This window comes from Sceloporus occidentalis, unplaced genomic scaffold, assembly GCF_023333645.1.
Source record: "Sceloporus occidentalis isolate IW3139 unplaced genomic scaffold, rSceOcc1.0.p SCAF_1, whole genome shotgun sequence".
Lineage (NCBI taxonomy): Eukaryota > Metazoa > Chordata > Lepidosauria > Squamata > Phrynosomatidae > Sceloporus > Sceloporus occidentalis.
The window spans coordinates 8,054,959-8,079,274 of NW_028316981.1; the positions used below are offsets into that span (position 1 = coordinate 8,054,959).

Consider the following 24,316-nt stretch of genomic DNA (forward strand, 5'->3'; position numbering starts at 1 on the left):
CTGCCAGGGCTCAATGCTCTGGAATTCTGGTGTCTGTGAGGCATTTTTTAGCCTTCTCTGTCGGAGAGCTCTGGTGCCACAATAAACTACAATTCCCAGGATTCCCTAGCACTGAGCCCTGGCAGTCAAAGCCGTGTGTTTTGGACACAGATATCCTCCTTTTGTGAGTTAATGAATGAATCCAGTCCCTAGCCTTTATATCTCTCTCACACTGCAGGAGTAATAACCCACTTTGAGACTGCTTTAACTCAATGCTAGGGAATCCTGGGAATGCAAGTGTTTGGGAGACATTGAGGCTTCTCTGTCAGAGATGGCTCAGAGGCCACGATAGACTACAATTCCCAGGATTCCCCAGCATTGAGCAGTCTCAAACTGGACCATTTCCTCAGTATGGATGCACCTGGGGAGGAATTCTAGGCACTGCAGTTATGTGACTTCCTGTCAGAGATAGCTCTGGGGCCACAGTGTACTACATTTCCCAACATTCCCCAGCACTAACCCAGGACACCTCTCTTTTAAACAGAGCAATGGAATCTACTCAGCTAGAATGCACTTAGCCAGTGAGGCTCATCTAACAATGACTGTTTCTACTGACTTGTCTTTCTTCATTGCAAACACAGATGACTTTCCTCCCTTTCTATTTGTTTCCTTAGCATATCCCTGCAGCCAAAGAAGGTTCAGAGCACAGTCACAAAAGAGCAGCTGCTTTGGGAAGGGAAACCATAAAGACTCAGCCATACAGTGAATTAATTTTAGAAGGGAAACATCCATCCACATTTGATGCTACTTACCTGGAATACTACATTTTCCCCAGCAAACCTTCCTTGGCAAATACAACTCTATCTCTGCAGAAGAGGAAAAGATGCCTAGCTTTCCTTCTCCCTCCTTATATCTCCTCCACCTGGTTGACTGAGTCCAGCTGTGGATTGTTTCTGTGAGCTTTGGAATGGGCTCTGGGAATTATAGTTCACAGCTGGAAGAACTTTTTCCAAACCCTGCTGTGAAAAGAAAGCAAGGTTTTACTGTCTCTTATTTTTCCTAATTTCACCAGAAATCTTTCAGTTCTTCATTATTTGGACTGCATGCCCAGTGAAACTATGGGCCCAAACAAACAGGTCAAAATAAAGCTGCTTTGGGTCACTTTGGAGATATGCTGTTTAAAGGATGCATGCTCCCTAAGAGGCCAGAAACTGTGCCAAAGTCATGCTCTGGTCCTAAGGACTGGAGCGTAGCTTTGGCGCAGCTACTGGCCTCTTAAAATGTTTGTCATTCAAACAGCAAACCTCCAGTGCTATTCAACATGTTTATCAACAACTATGAGGAAGCACTTAGGGAGCTAGATATACTTAGGCTGAAGAAGAGATGATTAACAAGTGACATGTTCTTGTTGTTGTTATTGTGTGCTTTCAAGTCATCTCCAACTTATAACAATCCTAAAGTGACCCTATCACAGGGTTTGTTTAAATATTATTAACACACTCTGGATACCCTTGTGTTATTTTGGGCTACTGTTATTTTTGTTATATTTCATTATAATAGCAGTTACGTAGAGGCCAAAGAGCATGAACCTGGAAAGGACATGATGACCTCTAAGTGAACTTCTCATGAGTGGTCACATAAAACCTGAGGGCATGTGGAAAGGACCCATATTACCTAATGGGTGTAAGTATTGCTTCTTGCCAACTCCCTGCCATGTGCATTTCCTCTGGAAAGTCAGAGGCCTCTGCCAGCCTAAAGCAGTAAGCCAATCTCCCTTCTAGCCTCCACTGTACTTCCCAAGGCCTCATCCTGTCCCAAACAGTCTGGGGTTGTCCTGATTTTATCACTACTTGGTTAAATCAATGTCACTACCATCAATAAAAATATTTCTTTTGTAACCCTGAAGTTAACACCATCAACCTGGTTAAAATAAGAACAATTAGCAGGATATAAAATTCATGGCTCATTTGTAGAGATCTAGCAAATGAAGAAAAATATTAACACCATAATCAATTGTTTAGGAACATAGGAAGTGTGTGATAACTTTCCTTAAACCTTTTGCTGCTTTTAAAGGGCATATCCCAAACAGCTGGAGAACCTGAGACGTACAGGACAGAAGGGTCTGGGCCTATTCTTAGCCTCAACTAAAGTAGACCCATTCAGTCCAAAGGATTTACCTACATGTTGACTGCATGGAATAATGGCCTGAATTGGTGTATTCAAATTCAGAGTAGCAAATCGAGAGAGCCTGAACTCTCCATAGAAGCTAAAATGACTAAACAATTTTTTTTTGGTATTTTGGACATAGCATGAGAAAGCAGGACTCCCTAGAAAAGGCAATATAGCTTGAGTATCCCTTATACAAAATGCTTGTGACCAAATAAGCAAAATAATAATAATAATAATAATAATAATAATAATAATTTTTATGCATATGTCCCGCCTCTTCCAAGGATTGAAGCAGGATTACATCATTAAAATAATACAATGCAATTGAACAGTCAATAAAATACTACTGAATTATACATTACTATTAGTTCCTTAAAATCTCACACTTTTCCAGGTTTTGGAGTACCTGTATGTACAAATATGTACATAGTGAGATGTCCTGGAGATGGGATCTAAGTCTAAACATGAAATTTAGCAATGTTTCACATACACATGATCCTGGAGGTAATTCTAAACAACATTTTTAGTAATTTTGTGTAATGAACAAAGTTTGTGTAAATTGAACCATTAGAAAGCAAAGATATCACTATCTCAGCCACCCATGAAAAATTATTTCAGATTTTGGAATTCTAGGTAAGGAAGGCTGAACCTGTATTGCTTGGTAAAGTGAAAGGCAGCAGGAAAAGACCACATTGCAGAAGGACAGCCTCCACCAGGGAAGCCATGGCCCTGAGTCTGCGAGAGCTGAGCAGGACTGTTGGTGACAAGGGGACTTGGAGGTCTCTCATTCACAGGATCACCATGAATTGGAGGCAACTTGGCAAAAGTTAACAACTAGTAGGATTAGGCCAAGTGGTTTGTAGTTATCCTTCACAGCACAGGTTGCATACCCAATTAGACTGGGGGTTAGTGGAGATGGGGGGAAAACTATAAAACTGAAGGGGAAAACTTCAAGCACCTCTTTTTCTTTCTCCCTCCTTCCCTTTCTCTTTTTGTCCCAGTTAGTCCCTCCTTGTCCCAGTTGGTATTGTATATATACACATGTAGAAGTCTAAAAATTTTAGTCAAAAAAACAACCCCCAAAAGCTGGGTCGACTTATCCATGGGTCTGTGTATGTACTAGACTTTAATTCTTATCAGAATAGAAACAATCCCCTTTGCTGAGTAGTAAACAACAAGAGCTTAGTTCATCCTGGGAGAACTTAAAAGAAGCACCAGCCCCCTCTGCTTCCTCCATTGCTGCTATGCTTCTGGCCTTTTTAAAAAAACTTGGGTGGGAAAATGGTGATGTCTTTGGCATTGACTTTCTTTGCTTTGTCCACTAAAGATTAAGTGTAACACATATAGGGATGTTGGTTCATCTGGGAGGTGCTGGGGTCATGGGACTGTAAGAATAGCTGTGGGCTCTCATGTGCCATATGGGGCACTTTTCCCCAGGCCCTGAGATAAATTGATTTCCCCTCATCACATCATACCATATTTTCACCTTAGCCACATAAAACAATGTACATGTAAATACATTTAGGCTGTGCATATGATATTGTACAGTCAGCCCTCTGTATCCATGGATTTTTTAAATTTACAGATTCAAGCATCCACAGCTTGAAAATATTTTAAGAACATATCAATTCCAAATAGCAAACCTTGATTTTGCCATTTTATATAAGGGACACCATTTTACTATGCCATTGTATTTAGTGAGACTTGAGCATCCATTGATTTTGGTATCCACGAAAGGTCCTGGGACCAAACCTTAAGATATCTTTAAAGGCCATGTAGAGAATGTCACAGAGACTGAAGGGTCTATCCATGGCTATCTATCAAAGTAGCTACATCAAAGTAGCTACATAGAACTGGGGCAAGATGACCCTGTGTGCTTACAAAGAAGAGTCATGCTGGATCGAGCCTACAGCCTTCCATGTCCAGTATCTCACAGTAGCCAATTGTGTGAAAACAGTTGCTGATGTGAAGCCATCAATTAGACATGGAGGCAAATATATCTCCTTCTCACACTATTGGCAATTGATACATAAAAGCATTATGCCTTTGGCAGCAAAGGAAATTTATATCTGCTGTGATAACCAGCTATTGATAGCCACCAGACATTGCTGGCTACATTGTGGTAGCAAAATCCAACATTCTGAGCATGTGCTGTGTGAAGTAGTTTTGCCTTCAGTTCAGTTCATTATCAAGCTCTTGCTACAGTATGGGGTTCTGTATTATCTCTTTCCTGTATGTGTGCCAAGGGATGGTTTGAGACAGACAGTCTTTCTCCTATGTGTATGTATTTGTGTCTTCTAAGGTTTGAAATCTGACTGAAGCTTTTCTCACATTCTAAGCATTTGTAAGGTTTCTCTCCAGTGTGCATTCTTTGATGAACACGAAGGTGCTCACTGCGCCTGAAGCTCTTCCCACATACCTGACATGGGTATGGCATTGAATTCTGGTTGAATCTCCTTTTAGATTCCAAGCATTTGTATGGCTTTTCATGTAAAAAGGATAGAAATGCTTGGAGCATTGAACATTTTCCAGGGATGTTGCTTTTTGCAAAATCTGAGCTTTGAGTAGTTTCACCCTCTGGAGAGATTCTCAGAAGAGCATTAGGGCACTTCTCATGTGCCTTTTCTGTTTGTTGTTCTTGTCCAGATAGAAGCAGTCCTCTCAAACAGGGAAGGGATTTGTCTTCCCTGTTGTCTGTGTGGTTTCCCTCCAGCCTTGTTGGTACACCTTGAATGCAGAAGTCCTTTTTCACTTCTTTGTCTTCTGCTGAGGCTTTGTGTTGTTCTCTTTCATCCTCATGCACACCATCAGCTGGAATAGGTATACACAGATCAAGCTTAAATTTGGGATTAAAATAGAAAAAATATAGATACATTTGTGAGTTTGAACCCACTCTCCTTCCTGTTTTAGAAGGCAACTGAACTTTGCATCACTTCAAAAATAGAAGTTATAGAACTATAAAAGAGATAATAGAACAAAATCCTGACATAGTTTTGTTACAGGACACACTAAACAAAATCATGAATGGGCTTTCCTCACAAACTTTCTGGGAAGCAATTTGTTGCACATGGGACATAAAATGCAGTGGAGTAACCATTTTATTGACTAAAACCTGTCACTTTATGGTTACCAAAGAGTTAAAAGATAAGGGGAGATAACTATAGTAGGCTGTTATTATAATCCAAATAAGCAAAAAATAAAATAAAATAAATCCTTTATGTACATTCTGCTGTCTAGGAGCTAGGGGAGTCACTGAAAGGCATGCTATTTTATCATGTTAATATGATATTTGATAATAAACTGGACAACTCATCTAGTCACACCAGAAAAGACAATAAGGAGTTGGAAATTGTTAAACTGCTAGATAATTATTCATAGGTAGATTCCTGGAGATTTTTGTAGCCAGCTGTTTAATATTATATCTGTCCCTTAGATAAATAGCAGACCTATTCTAAGACTGAATGTATATTAATCTCAAAATCTTTAATCCAAAAAACTGCACGATGCAACAGTTGCCCCAACCAACTGCCCCATGTGCTCCTTCACCAATATTACCAATACCAGTCCTCTACATTGGTGGGGGTTAGGGGTGCAGGATCACCACAAAAATAGAAAAACAATGGAACCTAGGTATCTGTTGGGGTTTGGTTCCAAGACCTCCCGTGGATACCAAAATCTGTGGATGCTCAAGTTCCATTAAATACAGTGGCATATTGAAATGATGTTCCTTATATAAAATGGCAAAGATAAGGTTTGCTTTTGGGGGTTTATATTATTTTTTAATATTTTCAAGACATGGATGGTTGAATACATGGATAAAAAAATCTGTGGGTACAGAGGGCCAACTGCACTGCAAATATCTCTAGGCTTCCCCAGAGATGTGGCTGCGGATGGGCCAGGAAGGGGAGACGGGGTGCCACTACCACCATGATCCTTGGGGGAGCTCACTCTGGCTCTCCCCCAGGCTTGGGGTCCCCTGCCTGCTTCTCTCTCTCACATGGAGACACTGGGTGCAGCAGAGGTAAGTAGCCCAGGAGGGCCTCTGGGAAGGCCACAAGGGTCATCAGGGGAGCAGAAACCTGTCCTCTGCTGGGCACCTTTTCTGCCTCTGTGCCATCTGTCAGGAGGGACAGATGGGTGGAGCGCAGCAATGGGTGGACAGATGTCTGGAGAGCTGGCTGACTAGTGAGTGAATAGGATGAGGGCTCATCTGGCAGGAGGGTGGCAGGCAGCAGGCAGGAGGAGGCAGAGGCCATCTAGAGCCATCATTCAGTGGGGTGACATTTAGCAGCAGCAGTGATGGAGGTTTCTCAGGAACATCTACTGCATCCAGCTTCCTGTCTGTCCACTCTCTGTCCTAGGCAAACAACAGTGCATACTGCTCTTTCTCTCAGTCTAAGCTCTTTCTCATCACTCTGTACAGCCTCCTGTCACTCTCATTCATTCTTACTCTACCTTTCCTGGAAAGAAGGGGGAGAAAAAAGCCTAAAGGAGTCTGAAATTCAAACAAGCAAAATCCAATAAACCCAAACTGTGAGTGTGTACTAAGCAGAGGATGATGGGCATTAACTCAAAACCATTCATACACTAAATATTAGGCCCGGTCCATGTAAACTATAACTAAGTAAATGGCCCACGGAAGCATATCCAGTTGACTCAAAACTGTTGCTGTCGCTCGTATCTTAGCTCACATATTGTATCTATTTTTCTTCCAAAAAGAGGTGGGTGCAGCTTGCAGAGGTCCCAGGAGTGATGGGAAATGGAGGTCACCCCCAACATTGTATTTTAATCTATGTTGTATCACGCCTTGAGCCTTGGGAAGAGGTGTATAAGAAAATTAAAAATATATTATTAATGATTACTATTATTATTTACAAGGCATTAAAATATTATCAGCATTTACTGTTTTGACCTTCACATAGCAGTACCATCTGCTTTTAGCCTGAGTGGCTTCTAAAGTTTTCTGAATAAGCCCTTAGCTCACAGAAAGGCAGCTGGAGAATGTTCAGGGGTGACCTCCAGCTCCATTTTCCAGCACTCCTGGGACCTCTGCAAGCTACACCCACCACTTTTTGGAAAGAGAATAGATAGAATATGTGAGTTTGATGTGTTTACATACACAGGTTAACACACACAAACATAGGATTGGGATGGCCACTACACATTAAAATCATCCAGATTTAAAATTTAAAATATAGCAATTTAAAATTTATAGTTTAAAATTGGGTAGATTCTCAATGGAGTCTGATCAACCCAAGAAAGGTTGGAAATCTTACCCAGAAAGACAAAGTTCCTCAAATTTTCTTTTGTGACTTCCTGGTGCAAGGTCCGCTGGTCCTGATCCAGGAGGGCCCTCTCCTCATTGGTGAAATACACGGCCACCTCATCAAAGGTCAGTGGATCCTGAAACCAGAAGAAAAGTTTTTCTATTAACATGACACAATCTTCTTCTAAACATAATCCAAAAAAACCACTTACGGTGGAAGTTCTGCTGGAGCATGGAGGCCTTACCAAGCAGCCTTTATGGACTTCACACTGTGAAACTAAAAGAAGGTACAGACACTTCCAGACTCATGGAGACAGGAACTGGACAAAGTACTAGGGTACATAGAATGTGACTCCTCAGGGCCATTGGAAACCAAGCCCTATGAGGAATGACTTAAGGAGCTGGGGATGTTTAACCTGGAGAAGAGAAGGTTAAGAGGTAATATGATAGCCCTGTTTAAGTATGTGAAGGGATGTCATATTGAGGATGATCTCCTTGATTGAGTCTGTCCATTAAGCATACAGTCTTCTTCTTTTCACTGCCTTCTACCTTACCAAGCATTATTGCCTTTTCTAATGAGTCCTCTTTTCTCATGATGTGTCCAACATACAATAGTCTCAGTTGACTCCTCTTGGTTTCTAGGGAGAATTAAGGACTGATTTGCTATAGGACTCATTTATTTAACTTTTTAACAGTCCACGGTATCTGCAGAACTCTTCTCCAGTACCACATTTCAAATGCGTTGATTTTCTTCTCACCAGCTTTCTTCACTGTCCAGCTTTCACAACCATATATAGAAATGGGAACTATGATGGTATGGACCATCCTCACTTAAGTATTTAATGATATATCTTTACACTTCAGGATCTTGTCTAGGTTCTTCATAGCTGCCCTTCCAAGTTCTAGGCTTCTTCCGGTTTCTTGATTGTAGTCTCCATTCTGAGTAATGAGTGAGCCAAGGTATGGAAAATCTTGAACTATTTGCTTCATCATCTACTTAAAAATCATGTCAGTCGGCTGTGGTCATTATTTTTCTTTTCTTAATGTTCACCTGTAAACCTGCCTTTGCCCTTTCTTCTTTGATTTTCTTCAGTAATCATTCCAAGTCTTTGTTATTTTCTGCTAGTAATATGGTGTCACCTGCATATCTTAAATTATTGATGTTCCTTCCTCCAATTTTCACAACTTTTTCCTGCAAGGCTGCATCTGCATTGCAGAAATAAGGTCGTTTCACACCACTAGCCATGGATCAATGCTAAGAGATTGGGGATTTGTAGTTTTGTGAGATATTTAGCCTTCTGTGTCAGAGAGCTCTGGTGCCACAACAAATTACAAATTCCAGAATTCTACAGCATTGAGCCATGGCAGTTAAAATGTTGCCAAACTGCATTATTTCTGAAGTGCATATGCAACCTGAGTCTAAACCTGCTTTGTGTATGTTATATTGAGCATACAAGTTAAACAGACATGGTGATAAAACATAGCCTTGTCGACCCCCTTGCCAACTGGAAAGGTATTGAAATGGCTTCTAAATACCTGATCCTTTTGTACAGATGCTGTTTCTGCTGAACCACAAAGAGGAGATAAGCCAGGACATCCTACTGGTTTCTGTGGTCCGTATCCTGTGTGGAAGATGGCAGAAGGAGCGTATAGTTAATATTCATATCTGGATCTGTTTTAGTCTTGAACTGCCTCTCAAAGCAGAGTACCACTGAAATTGTTTTTGGTGCATTTTCTGGTTTCAGATTCATTGGACATGCCTGCATACCTAGCCAACCCACAGCTTGGAAAAGTTACTTTTTTTCTACTTCCGGGTCATCCAAACTTGTGGGTTCTGTAATCTGTTGTCCAACAAATACAGTTTGACCTTCCTTTACGTTGGGGATCCGTTCCGGACCCTGCCGCGTAAGGGAAACACCGCCTAAAGTCAGGCCCCATTAGAAACAATGAGGCTCGTTCCCGCAGCATGCATCCAGCTCGCTGTGGGATGCATGCCATGGGTGCGTGCCCCATTGTTTCTTCCAGGGCGCAGGAGAAGCCTTTCTGGCACAGCTCCCAGTGTATGCTGGAAGCCGTGTATAGCGCACCCACGTATGACGTGGGCACACTGTATAGCATTTCCTTTTTTGTGTGTGCAGTAATTTGAATTATTGTACAATAAATATACAAAAATACATATAACTTAAATAGTTAAAAATGAATTATTTTCTGAAGGCTAATATCTACCCTTTTGGAACTCAAAGTAACATTAAAAGCAGCTATGTCACATTCAGGGCATATTTATGAGGGGAAACAACCAAACGGAAACATCCCCTCAATGCTTACCCAGGCAGGCAATATCACTGTCATCCTCTTGTATGATCCACCTCAATGGCTGCCTCTCTCGGAGGTAGGATGGAGACACCTCTGCCTCGGGAACAGCTTTGGTCTCTTCTGCAAACAGGCTCTTCACCAGAAAGAACAGCAGGATTCAGGAAAAAGGAGAGAAGGATTAGAAACAGATTGAGCTAGGATAAAGCCAGGAAGGGAGGAGAGGAGGTTATATCCCTTTCTTGAATGGTTACTACAGGCTGAATCTCTCATATCCAAAATGCTTGGGACCAGAAGAGTTTTAGTTTTTGGAATATTTGCATATATGTAATGAGATCTTGTGGCGATGGGACCCAAGCCTTAACATAACATTCATGTATGTTTCATATACACCTTACACATATAGCCTGAAGGTAATTTTACAGAGTATTTTTACATGTAACAAAGGGTGCAGTCTGGCAGTGCTTTAATTGCTATGGCTCAATGCTATGGAATTTGGGAATTTGTAGTTTTGTGAGCTATTTAGTCTTCTCTGCCAGAGAGCTCTGGTGCCATAACAAACTACAAATGCCAGGATTTCACAGCACTGGGCCGTAGCTGTTAAAGTGGTGTCAAGCTGCATTATTTCTGCTGTGCTGATGCAGCCAGTACACTGAAGCAAAGCTGTCACTAACTCAGCTCCCCATGAAACATGTTTTGGATTTTGGATATGGGATGCCCAATCTGTAGAAGAAAAAGAAGGGAAACGTTGGGGATTTCTTCTAACCTACCCCCTTGTAATGGCCTCACCTGCTCCTTTTGCTGCTCTGCCTGGCTTAGGAGGAAGCCTTCAGCCAGGGCCACCGCCTGGGAACTGCTCTCTGCCCCACATTCCTTGACCCAACTGGCCATCTCTGGAGGGAGGATAGCCAAGAACTGCTCCAGAATGACCAGGTCCAGGATCTGAGCTTTTGTGCGTCTTTCTGGCTTCAGCCACTGGCAACAGAGTGTGTAGAGTTGGCTGCACATTTCTCGGGGTCCGGCAACCTCCTGGTAGTGGAACTGCCTGAAGCATTGTCGCAGTATATCAGAGCCCAGGGTGTCTTCATCCACAGCTTTCTTCATCAGTGTTTCCCTGAATTCTATACTGTCAGCTCGAATGGTACAAAAGTCTTTCCTGAGTTCGAATCCAATGATGCTCTGATCTCCCATCTTCAACAGATGTTCCACAGGGCCAAATGAGTGGCTGGATATAGTTCTTAAGGCAGGGCTGCACAAACTGAAGGAGCAACAAGGGCAGGAAGATACAGATACCTGCAATGCCAAAAAGAAGATCTATAAATGTGTGTGTGTTTAATGGCATAACCTGGTTTTAATTTTGTCCCGGTTGTTTGTGTTTTAACTTTTGCATTTTGTAGATTTTTAACAACTTTTTCAGTAGTCATTAAGCCATTTTGAATCCAAATCTGGGATAGAAATAGAAGCAGCAGCAGCAAATTCATGTTTGAACACTTCATTTGGTGTTCCCTATGTAGACTTGTCCTCAGCTGCATGGTATGCAGTAAACTCCTGTGATTGTCAGAGGGTCTCTCCTGTCCTTCGCTGAGGGCAGCATTTGCTGGATTTTCTTGGTCAGTTTGTAGACCATTTGGAGGTTGTGTTCCTCACCAGTTTCCCTATTCTATCTGTGACTCCTTAAAAATACCTTCCCTTTTGGTGGTTGTTTGTCTTTGCTCCTATGGGTTTTTATGGATTCTACCAACAGAGAGATGCGGTAGCCATGGGTAGCCTTCTGACAGCTAACTTTTACATGGAACACTTTGAAAAGCAAGTCCTGGAAACAGCACTAAAAAACCCAGAACATGGTTCCGCTATGTGGATGACATTATCACCCTTGGAGCCACAGAGAAGATCTGACCATGTTTCTGAACCATCTGAACAACATCCACCCAAACATCCAATTCAGAACGGAAAAAGAAAAGGAAGGAGCATTGTTATTCTAGGATGTTCTGGTTATCTGCAAACCGAACCAGCGGTTAGGCCACACAGTATACCGAAAACCCACACATACAGACAGATACCTGTACAAGAACTTCAACCATCACCCAGGACAAAAAAGAAGCATATTAAAAACACTGGTAGACCAGGCAAAATGCATCTGTGAACCCCACTTCTTGAAAGATGAATTGAAGTACCTAGACTGGGCTCTACAGGCTGATGGTTTCTCCAACTCAGACATCAGAAGGGCTGCCAGACCCAAAGCACATAAAAACTCCAAACCCTCATAAAAGCTCAAAGCACTCTGCAAAAACATACTGCGGAAATAACCCAGGTTAACTGCCCTGGCTCAGTGCTAGGGGATTGTAGTTTTGTGAGACCTGTGTTGTGGGGGTTGTGTTGGGGGCTTCTCTGTCAGAGAACCCCCAACAAAGTACAATTCCCAGGATTCCACAGACTTATGATGAAGGTCCAAAACACACTGCAGAAACAACCCAGTTTGAGATGGCTTTCACTGCCCTGACTCAATGCTAGGGAATTTTGGGGACTGTAGTTTTGTGAGACATATAATTTTCTCTTTAAGAGAGCTCTGGGGCCACAACAAACTACAATTCCCAGGATTCCCTAGTCCTGAGCCAGAACAGTTAAAGCAGTTTCATACTGGATTGTTTCTGCAGTGTGTTTTGGACCACAGGCGTGTCAAATCCATGCTCCTGAGTCCTGCTCCAGAGGGAGAAATTGCTGTAGGGATTCCCTCTGGGCAGAAGGTGGAAATGGAGGGCAGGTCCTGGAAAAAGGAGGACACCCACTGCAGCCCTTCACCCCAAATACACATTTGGGGGAAACTCACCAAATCTTTCCAGGGTGGGAAAAAGAAAAGAGAGGTTTAAACCCTGCCGAAGGGCTGAGCAAAGGTGGATCAGATCCCCTTCTTTGCTCCAGTTGCTTCAAGCTGGAAGGAGAAGGAACCAAAGAGTTCCCAGGTCCTTCTTCCAACCTGAGATCCCAGAGATCCTTCCATTTACTCCTCTGGAGGACTCCCTCCCCTTCCTTGGTCCTCTCTAGGAATCCTTCCTCCCTCTCCTTGCTGGTTTTAACCTTTGGAAGGTCCAGAGGATTGGAGACTGTAGCCAAGAGATCAGAGGAAGGCAACTTGGGATGAAGCCACATTGTTGCAGCAATAAAGGATATTCAGGAGTAGCCCTGCTGGCCATACAGCCAAGTACAATAACATCCAAAATCCACAAAACAGTGATGCCTTTGTTAGGCCAGCCAAAATTCAGAGCCATATTCCTGGGGAATATGAGTATGCAAAGTACAATAACACCCCAAATCCACAAAACTGAGATGCTTTCATTAGGCCAACCCAAAATTCAGAGCCCTGTTCATGTGCAAGACCAGGATGCAAAGTACAATAACTTCCATAATGTACACCTGCCAAAAAACTTGGAGGCTTCTTGGAAAACCCATTGCCCTCTGCCTACAAGAAGCCAGGCTGTGGCCTCCTAGGAATGGAGACAGATTGGTTGGGAAAAGAAGAGTCCTGTTGCTATGCAAATAGACTTTAAATTTCCTGGACTTTGTTAAATTTCCAATTGCCACATAGCCAGAAGGAGAAGGACAGAAACAACAAAATGCAAGCATCTGACTAACATCTCCAATGGGTTTTTTCCCTCCTGTTTGGTCTGTAACCTCTTGCCTGATGAAGAAGCCAGTGGAGCTTCGAAAGCTTGCAATGAGTATATTGTGCATTTTGGTTAGAATCATAGAATTGTAGAGTTGGAAGAGACCGCAAGGGCCATCCAGTCCAACCCCCTGCCATGCAGGAAATCACAATCGAAGCATCCCCGACAGATGGCCATCCAGCCTCCGTTTGAAGACCTCCAAGGAGGGAGACTCCACTACACTCCGAGGGAGTTTGTTCCACTGCCGGACAGCCCTTACTGTCAGGAAGTTCCTCCTAATGTTGAGGTGGAATCTCTTTTCCTGCAGCTTGCATCCATTGCTCCGGGTCCTAGTCTCTGGAGCAGCAGAAAACAAGCTTGCTTCCTCCTCAATATGACATTCCTTCAAATATTTAAACAAGGCTATCATATCACCCCTTAACCTTCTTTTCTCCAGGCTAAACATCCCCAGCTCCCTAAGTCGTTCCTCATAGTGCATGGTTTCCAGACCCTTCACCATTTTTGTCTCCCTCCTTTGGACACGCTCCAGTTTCTCAATGTCCTTTTTAAATTGTGGTGCCCAGAACTGGACACAATATTCCAGGTGGGGCCTGACCAGAGCAGAATATAGTGGCACTATGACTTCCCTTGATCTAGACACTATACTTCTATTGATGCAGCCTAAAATCACATTGGCCTTGTTAGCGGCCGCATCGCACTGTTGACTCATGTTCAACTTGTGGTCTACTTGGACTCCTAGATCCCTTTCACATGTTGTCTCCTTGGCCAATCAAGGCATTGCTGTTTGGTGTTTTTTTTTTTTTTTTTTTGAATTTGCTAAATGGCCAACACAGCTACCCCTGCATATTTTCTCAACAATAATGTAGTTACTATTACTGTTATTATTATCTGAAATGCTTGGGACTAGGATATTTATTTATTTATTTATTTATATCCCATCTTTCTCCCAAATTGGGACTCAAGGTGTCCTCTCTCTCTCTCTCTCTCTATATATATATATATATATATATACACACACACACACACACACATACACATACAGAGACTAGGACCGGAGCAATGGATGCAAACTGCAGGAAAAAAGATTCCACCTCAACATTAGGAAGAACTTCCTGACAGTAAGGGCTGTTCGACAGTGGAACACACTCCTTCCTCGGAGTGTAGTGGAGTCTTCTTCCTTGGAGGTCTTCAAGCAGAGGCTGGATGGCCATCTGTCGGGGATGCTTTGATTGTGATTTCCTGCATGGCAGGGGTTTGGACTGGATGGCTCTAGTGGTCTCTTCCAACTCTACAATTCTATGATTCTATATAAACCACATTAAATATATTAAATATATTAAACACGTTAAAACATCACTTTAAAAACAATTAAAATAATCCAATGAAAACAGTAAAAAGTTTTTTAAAAATACAACATACAAAATTTAAAACTTACAAGGTTAATAATAATAATAATATAGCAGTTACTATCACTGTTATTATCCAAACAATGAAACATTTATTGGGCCAATGAAAATCCACAATTACATGTTGTTGCAAGCTTTTGAAGCCACAGTGGCTTCTTTAACAGGCAAACAGGAGAGAGAAAAAAATTGAAGATGTTATTATTACTATTATTATTATTAAGCTTTATTAATAGAGCACTGTAAATATACACAGTATACAAAATCAGTTAAAAATAGAACAAAATAAAATAAAATAAAACAAACCTACATATTAATATGTTGCATAATAGTCATAGGCCTGCATTTTCTGTTTCTGGACTTGGTAGGGAGGGCTATCTGCAGGCTATTACTATTATGATTGGATGGGAGAGGCATGATGATGATGATGATGATGATAATAATTCCAAATACTTGGGACCAGAACATCAGCCTGCATCCTAAGGGTGCTGGAAGGCCTGCCGTCCAGCAGGTGGCGTGCGCGGCACAGAAATAGGGGGCTCCCTCCTAGGAAACCATGAAGGCAATGGCCAGAGACTAAGAGGAATGATTGCAGCAGCAGAGGTGAGTTGCAGGGAATGCAGCAGTGGGGCTGCTTGCTGGGCCTGGCATTGCCTATTGCCCTTTGAGCCCAGGAGGTTGAGGGTTCAATCCCAGGCCTCTCCAGTTTGGAAATTGGATGCCTTTCAGGGAAAAGGGGGGGGGGGAACCCACCTTGGAGAATCACATTATTTGGAGTAGATGGTCAGGTCAGGGTGGGTGAGATTTGGATTAAACTAGCCTTCTGGCTAATTCCAGTTTGGAATTCTGGGAAAGAGGGTATTTTGCACGCAGTGGGTTCTCTGTGCATTACCTATCCTGTGCCGCAATATGTTTGTGTCGCATTGTTTCTGTATCAAATCTGTTTACATATTTGCCATGCAAAAACTTAGAAATAATCCAGTTTGACACCAAGAAAATCTAGGAACTGTAGTTTGTTGTGGCGCCAAAAGGCAAAATGTCTCACAAAACTACAGCTCCCAGGATTTCATTGCACTGAGCTAGGGCAGTTAAAGCGGTGTCAAGTTGGATTACTTCTATAGTGCAGATGCAGCCAAAAGTGATCCTAAATGATTTCTCAGGGTTCAGCTGCAAAATACCCCCGAAAGAGGTGACACTGCCTTTCCCCCTCTTTCTCTGAGGGTACCTCTACTCTGCAGAAATAATGCACTTTGGCATTGCTTTAACTGTCGCAGAATCCTGGGATTTGTAGTTCTGTGAGCTGCAGAGCCTTCCCTGTCAAAGAGCTGTGGTGCCACAACAAACTACAAATCCATAGCCTTTGAGCCATGGCAGTTAAAGTAGTGTCAAATGGCATTATATCTGCAGTGCCAATTAGAGCCCAGGGTGCATCTACACTGTAGAAATAATGCAATTTGATACCAGTTTAACTGCCATGGAATCCTGGGGTTTGCAGTTTTGTGAGAGATTTAGCCTTCCCTGTCAAAGAGCTGTAGTGCCACAGCAAACTACAAATCTCAGAATTCCATAGCCATTGAGCCATATCTGTGAAAGCGATATTAAATGGCATTATTTCTGAAGTGGTGATTTTGGCATTATCTCTGCCAAAAGAGTGTTGATGCCGCACCAAATTACAAATCGCAGCATTCAATAAGGTGGCACCATGGCAGTTAAAGTGGTGTCACTGTTTCTACAGTGTGGATGTCACCCCTCTTCTGGGGTATCACCCAGTGTGGTCCACACCCCACTTGTGATGCCACTGGCCATCCAAATGTTGGATCAGAAAGGCCTTTGGTCTGATCTAGCCTGGCTCTTCTTCTTGATCTCAGCCTTCACCTCTCTTTTCTCTTTTCGCAGGAGAAAATCCCACTCAGAGGAAGCATCTTGCAGCAAATCGGTTTGATAAACTTGAAGCCATTAAGGACTCTTGATTGTTGGCTTTGCTAGGGAGGGACACAGCCTACTCAGTTGTGCCCACATACCACCACTTTGGAAACTTCACTCTCATACCTCCCAGAGAATACAGTGGGAACTTGTTATCCGCTGGGGTTTGGTTCCAGGCCCCCCCCCCCCCCCCGTGGATAACAAAATCCGTGGATGCTCAAGTCCCATTAAATACAGTGACATAGTAAAATGGTGTCCCATATATAAAATGGAAAATCTAGGTTTGCTTTTTGGAATTTATACTTTTTTGGAATATTTTCAAGCCCTGGATAGAAAATCCGTAAAGGAGGGCTGACTGTAATAAGAATTTCTCAAGTCCTTTGGAAGTGGGGAACTAAACCTCTCAAATGCAGATATGATGGCTGCCAAGAAGAATGAAGCAGCACCTTTGGGTGTCCCATTTTAAGCTGATTGGGACCGGTGGATGTACTCTAAAATGGAGCCAAGATCAAGCCAGAAGATTCTGGAAGAAACAGAATCTGCTGGTTGTATCAGAGGTTATTGTGGCAGTCAAGAGAACAGTGAGGGGAAAGATCAGGGAAAGGTAAATGTTGCAGCTGAAATGGAGGCTCAACGGTGGCGTTTCCGGAGTTTCCGCTTCCATCAGGCCAAAGAGCCGCGAGATGCTTACCTCCAGCTCCAGGAACGTTGCCATGCCTGGCTGAAGCCAGAGTCACACACCAAGGAGGAGATTCTAGACTTGCTGATCTTGGAGCACTTTATTGCCATCCTTTCCGGAGAGATGCAGAGCTGGGTCAGAGAGTGTGAGCCACTATCCTGTGCCCAGGCTGTGGCTGCTGCTGAGGACTTTGTGCTGATGCTTGAACGGCAGGTGAGAATGTTGTAGAAGGGCTCTCCCTAAGTTTTGCCAACTATATTATAAACAGCCATACCTAATAAAATGAATTTCAACAAGGAGAAATGTAAGGGAGAAAAAAATGAATTTACACATAATAGGACTTTGGGGTACCTGGCTTGGCAATAGTACATGTGAAAGGGATCTGGGAGTCTTAGTAGACCACAAGTTGAACATGAGTCAACAGTGTGTTGCAGCAGCTAAAAAGGCCAATGTAATCCTAGGCTGCATCCATACGAGGGTAGTGTCCAGATTGAGGGAAGTAATAGTACCACTCTATTCTGCTTTGGTCGGACCTCAGCTGGAATACTGTCTCAGTTCTGGACCCCACAATTCGAAAAGGATGTCGACAAGCTGGAATGTGTCCAGAGGAGGGTGACCAAAATGATGAAGACTCTGAAAACCATAAAGCCCTATAAGGAGAGACTTAGGGAGCTGGTATGTTTAACCTGGAGAAGAGAAGGTTAACAGGTGATATGATATGCCTGATAAATATTTGACAGGATGTCATGTTGAGGATACAGCAAGCTTGTTTTCTGGGGCTATAGATAGTAGGACACGGAGTAATGGATTCAAATTACAGGAAAAGAAATTCCACCAAAACATTAGAAGGAACCTCCTGACAGTAAGAGCTATTCAACAGTGGCATACAGACTGTGGGAGTCTCCTTTGGAGATTTTTAAACAGAGGCTGGATGGCCATCTGCTGGGGGTGCCTTCATTGTGAGTTCCTGCATGGCAGAATGGGGTTGAATTGGATAGCCCTTGGGGTCTCTTCCAACTCTAGGATTCTATGACACAAATATAACCCTGGTCCTGGGCAAAGTGGAAGAAAATAATTGCCAATTTCTCACATCAAAGAGCCTGAGAAGTAACACTGGGAAATACAGATCCTTCCTGGTGTGATCTGTATCTCTCCTGCTCCTCCAGTGATGCTACCAGATGGGTATGTACTTTGACCATTGCTCCTTCTAGAGACCACAACAAAACACTGTTTCAATTCCTTTCCCTGCATTGCACCAGTTGTGAGGAATCTCTTTCTACATCTGTGGTGTTGAGAATACCCTAGAAGATTGTGTTATGTAGGTGTGTATTTTTCTTCTTTCTTCCAGGGTCTGGTGACTTTTGAGGAGGTGACAGTGTGCTTCACCCAGGAGGAGTGGGATCTCCTGAACCCAAGCCAAAAAGTTCTGCATCAAGATGTCATGCAAGAGAATCACGTCAATGTCGCATCTTTGGGTAAGGAGCGCACTCTTCTTTGCCTCAGCTTATCAATATTTATGCCAAGGATGGGTAAACTTACGTGTAGCACTTTGGGTCCTAAGGAGCAGCTTCAGAAGCCCTTCCAGACCCACTTGCCCCAATTTTAACTCTACAAGCCAATCTTCAGGCAATTTTTCACACAAAACAACCTCAAAATTATCAAAAGCACTGAAAACCACCTGCAAATGTGGTTTGGTCTCCCTTTAAATTCTATTAAAAAAACAAAAACAAAACAGGACTGAAAATAGCCCCAAATGGCAGCCAAACATCATGTTATGTCACTTCCAGCATGCCACAATTCACCTGTGTGGCCTGGTGGGGGTAAGGGCATTAGGGGAGAACGACCCCATCCTCCTACACAGTTCCCCATCTGATTTACACTCTATCTAAGGCTGCATCTGTACTGCAGAATTAATGAGGTTTGACGCCACTTTGACTGCCATGGTTCAATAGCAAAAGCAAGTACATTTCTATACCACTTATCAGTGAATTAAGCACTCCCTAAGTGGTTTACAATGTGTAAACTAGTTGCCCCCAACAAGCTGGGTACTTATTTTAGCAACCCAGCAAGGCTGACTGGACCTTGGAGCCCTGGCCTGGGATCGAACTTACAACTTTGTGGATGCAGTACAGGCATTTAACCACTGCGCCACTAGACTCCCTAATGCTATGGAATTATGGGATTTGTAGTTTTTGTGAGATATTTAGCCTTCTCTGTCAGAGAGTTCTGATGCCTCAAGTGACTACAAATCCCAGGATTCCATGACAATTAAAGTGGTGTCAAACTGTATTAATTCTGCAGTGGCAGCAGCCGTAGAGCCTGGACAATTAAGGTGAGTGGAGTTTTTTTAAAAAATGAAAATTCTCAAAATCCCCCGTGTCCATGCTTTTTGGGAAGTCTAGAGCATGACTTCAGTTACGGATCCCTGATATCTTTAAATATCAGAAGGGTGGTTATGGGAAAGATGAAGTCAGCTACTTTGCTGCTCTTTGGAGGTTAAAAGCCAAAGCGATAGATTAAAGTTATAAGAAAGATTTTTGCTAAACTTTAGGGAATGGTGGACTCCACTTTGTTGAAGCTTTCAAAACAGGAGCTGGGTGTCTGTCGCCCGTGAATGCCTTAGTTGAGGATTTGAGCACTGGCAAGGGGGTGCACTAGATGACTATTGGAACCCCTTCCAACTCTATAGTGCTAGAACACATGAATTATTTTTAGAAAGCAACAGTCTAGGCAATGTAATTATTTAATTTCAGGTCGACTCTCCCTTATCCCCAGGTGGCCCTTCCTTCTGGCATCATATTACAAGCGTGACTTCCTAGCCTTTGTATAGGTTGAGTCTCCTTTATCTGGAATTCCAAAATCCTCCAAAATCCAGAATTGTCTACCTGGGTGGCTGAGAGCATGACACCTTTGTTTTCTCATGCTTCAGTGTACACCAAGGTTATTTTGTGACCAAAATTATTTAAAACATTTTTTACTTTCAAGCTATGTGTATAAAGTGTATATAAAACATAAATGAATTTCATGTTTAATCTTGGGTCTTAGCTCCTAGATATCACATTATGTATATATAAATATTCCAAAATATAAAAAAAAATCCTAACCATTTCAGGTCCAAACAGTGGCATTCCCCTACCTGGGGCCATGGGAATTCCAAGGATGGGACTTTTGGAGGTAGCACATGCTTCCTCCCCCCATGCCACCCTGTCCTTTTCCTCATGAGGAAAAGGATAGGACAGCACGGAGGGAAGGCCCAACCAGGTGTCACCCCCTTCCTGGGGTATCACATGGTGCAGGTTGCACCATTGCAGCACCCTAGTGACACCACTGGTCCCAAGCATTTTGGTTAAAGAGACTCAACTTGTATAGCATGTTAATGTGGTTTACCATAAAATAAAATATTATAAAACCATGAGCTTAAATTAATAAATTGACTATACTGCCCAGAGCCTACCTTCTTAAATGCTGCCTTAGTCAGCACATCTGAAGGACACTCGTTTGGAGACACGGTCACTGTAGATTGAAATTTGATCCCCAAATATGGCCTTCCAAGTCTTTTGGACTTCAGTTCCCAAAATCCCAGACCACTGGGCAAGATGGCTGAGGCTTCTGGGAGCAGAAGTCCAAAAAACCTGGAGGACCAGAGTCACTGCTGTAGACCATTGCTCACATTTAAATGGTTTCTTTTTCCATTCCAGTTGCTCACATGGGTCACTTTGAAGAGAAAACAGATCAGCAGGAATGCTGTGCTTCAGTAGAACCAAACCAGACATCCCAAAGAAGGTTGAGAAAATGCATTTCCTTGCAATATGGAGAAAACAAAGCCACTAAGAATCAGCGTTGTCCAAGGAAGCAGCAAAAAGCCCAATTAAGAGGTGCTCCCAAGAGGCAGAGAAACTTTATTGGGACAAGAATGAACAAAACTATTTCCAGCATGGAAAACTCCACCCTTGCGGAAGAAGAGCCACAGGCTGCATGTGATGAAGGCGGCAAGGAGAAGCTATGTCTTCCTAAATCGAAGAGAATCTACAATCAGGAGACCCCGTTTCAGTGCACCGACTGTGGGAAACGCCTGAGCCGCAAAGACCATTTGACGCGCCATCAGCGACTCCACCAGGAGGAGAAGCCCTACAAGTGCTCTTACTGTGAGAAAGCCTTCAGCCAGAGTTCCCAACTGATCACACATGGGAGAACGCACACTGGGGAGAAGCCATACGAATGTCCGCAGTGCAGGAAACATTTCCGTACATGCATAGGCCTCATCCATCACAAAAGGATCCACGTGGGAGAAATAGTCTACACTTGCTCTTACTGCGGGAAAAGTTTCCATCAGAATTCACGTCTTCTCATACATGAGAGAAGCCACATCGAAGGGCGCCCATACAATTGCTCCATCTGCGGGAAGAGTTTCAGCAGTAATTCAGAGATTGTTCGCCATGGACGGACTCACACTGGAGAGAAGCCTTACAAATGCTCATTCTGTGGGAAAACCTTCACTCAGAGTAATCACCGTATTGCACATGAGAGATCGCACACAGGGGATAACCCGTATAAATGCCCAGTGTGTGGGAAGCGCTTTAGTTGCAATTCACACCTTGTCGTACATCAAAGAATCCACACTGGGGAAAAGCCGTTTAAATGCTCTGCCTGTGGGAAGAGCTTTGGTTCTCGGTCGCACCTTATCGTACATGAAAGAATTCACACGGGGGAAAAACCATACAAGTGCTCAACCTGTGGGAAGGGCTTCACTTGCAAGTCATACCTCATTCTCCATGAAAGGACCCACACCGGGGAGAAACCCCACAAATGCTCTGTCTGCGGCAAGAGCTTTGGTCGTAACGCAGACCTTGTTATACACAAAAGAACCCACACAGGGGAGAAAGCTTACCACTGCTCCACCTGTGGGAAAGGCTTCAATCGCCACAAACATCTTGCTGCACATGAAAAGACCCACATGGAGGTGTTCACATTAATAATAAAATAATCCATGGAGGGATAAAAATTCTGAGAGTGTGGGAGGAGACTTTTATCCACAGATCACAACTTCAACCTACGTTGGATCAGGATGGTCCTAGCAAGGCTGTATATAGTGCAGAAGGTTTCATTGGTTACAGTCCCTGAAAATGTCTACTTAAAGCAGGGATGTGCAACCTTGTCAAGGGCCATGTGCCTTTCAGGATGATCTGCTGAGGTCCATATCATAGATGTGGATGGGCCCAGAGCCAAATATAGGCAAACTCATACATTTCCTCTCCCTTCCCTTTTCTCCCTCCTTACCTAGTAGGCTGCTGAGGAAGGGACCAATTGCTGTTGCAGAGTCATGAACTGATTTTTTGAGGAGCCATTGCTGAGTACCCTTTGGGTTTATTGAAAACCGGGCGGGGACATTCCCTAGGCTCCAAAACTGTGAACATCTTGGCTAAAAGCGGGACATGGCAACCCTACTCCAGGATGAAGAAGAGCCATTGCTGAGCACCCTCGGTCTGTCAACCAACTACAAATGTGGAGACAAAATAGGCAGATTCAAATGTACAGCGCCTTTTGATTAGCAAGGACAGCACTGACAAATGACATCTCACAAATCCACACAGTACTTGGATTTGGGGAGTGATGATAGAGTTCCCCATGAAACAATATATTGGTGTGTCAGTGTAGAATGCAAAGTATTTTGGGGAATGGGAGGATCCTGATCTCAAATGTGCAATTAAGGGCCATTAGCTTTACAAAAGACCTGTTTGTGGCAAAGATTAATACTACTACAACAGGTTTGTTGTTCTAAGTCAACACAGTTGCCTGTATTTGGGGACTTTCTGCAGAGGGAATTTCTGTGGCAATTGTCATGATAGTCTCTAGTTCAAAATGTATCTCTGCACCCCTTCCTATGGTTTATTGTGTCCTCCAATGACTATCCATGGTCATTGCTGAGCATTCTGATTACCTTGGTGCATGCAACATGGGGCAGCCCTTGGAGACTTGTCCAGATCGTAGAAGCCGATTTCAGAACAGGACACAGATTCTCCACTTCATTAACTTTCTTCAGTTATCACAGCAAGAATCAAGGAGTATCTTCAGACAAATATGCTCCATTCATTGTTGACACGGAGAATAGCTTTTATATGTCCTGTCCAGTTGGAAAGTGGTATTGGTAGCAGTTAAGAAACAGACTGAAGTAAAGCAAGTCTTTCTTTGTTGTGAATTCTAGGCTATTAAAGGCCAACCTCAGGCTTCACTTTCTTTATAGGACTGGTAGCTGTATATTGGGCATACCACTTTGCTCTGCTGGAATTCAATAGATTTTAGATGTGCAATTCAGCAAGACTGCACTGTGTTGCCAGTTATGTGTTCCAAATCACCCCAAGCGGAAGGTTTGGGATATGTATTTTTGAAGGGGGAAGTAATGCATTCTTTTAAAAAAGCCTTGTTACAAGTATGAATGTTTTACCTTGTTCTTTGCCATTAGTGTCAACACTGAGGCCATATCTTAGGCTGCATCTGCATTGCAGAAATAATACAATTTGCACCGCTTTAACTGCCATGGCTCCATCCTGTGGAATTCTGGGATTTATAGTTTATTGTGGCCCTAGAGCTTTCTGTCGGAGAAGGCTAACTGTCTTACAAAACTACAAATCTTCGCATTCTGCAGCATTTAGCCATGGCAGTTAAAGCAGTGCCAAACGTGCATTATTTCTGCGGCCTTAATTATAGTACTTTTTTTTTTAAAAGGTTTGCTTTTCTTTTCTTTCATTTCAACTTCTTTGCTAAATAAACCTTTCTCCTTTTTAAAAAAAATTGTCTCACATTTTGCCTTGGGTATTCATGAACACTGTACTTTTTGATTCCCAAAAGCCCAGATTTTGGATGACACCTTTCTTTAAGACCACCAAATGCAACAAAATTCTAGATGCTTTGTTATAAGCCGGTCCTT

General features: G+C 42.9%; 2 protein-coding genes across 2 annotated transcripts; one reads left to right on the plus strand and one right to left on the minus strand.

Moving 5' to 3' along the window:
• Positions 1-960: 960 nt before the first annotated feature.
• Positions 961-12,559, minus strand: LOC149320588 (zinc finger protein 213-like). Its single transcript, XM_089506080.1, has 7 exons — positions 12,552-12,559; positions 10,514-11,017; positions 9,740-9,860; positions 8,951-9,036; positions 7,425-7,551; positions 4,723-4,959; positions 961-998 (listed from the first exon to the last, which is right to left on the minus strand). The coding sequence occupies exons 2-7, from the start codon at positions 10,913-10,915 to the stop codon at positions 961-963; spliced, it is 1,011 nt and encodes a 336-aa protein (XP_089362206.1). The 5' UTR covers positions 10,916-11,017; positions 12,552-12,559.
• Positions 12,560-16,929: 4,370 nt separating this feature from the next.
• LOC149320589 (uncharacterized) lies at positions 16,930-24,111 on the plus strand. Its single transcript, XM_089504848.1, has 3 exons — positions 16,930-17,604; positions 18,740-18,866; positions 21,090-24,111. The coding sequence occupies exons 1-3, from the start codon at positions 17,197-17,199 to the stop codon at positions 22,373-22,375; spliced, it is 1,821 nt and encodes a 606-aa protein (XP_089360974.1). The 5' UTR covers positions 16,930-17,196; the 3' UTR covers positions 22,376-24,111.
• Positions 24,112-24,316: the final 205 nt, after the last annotated feature.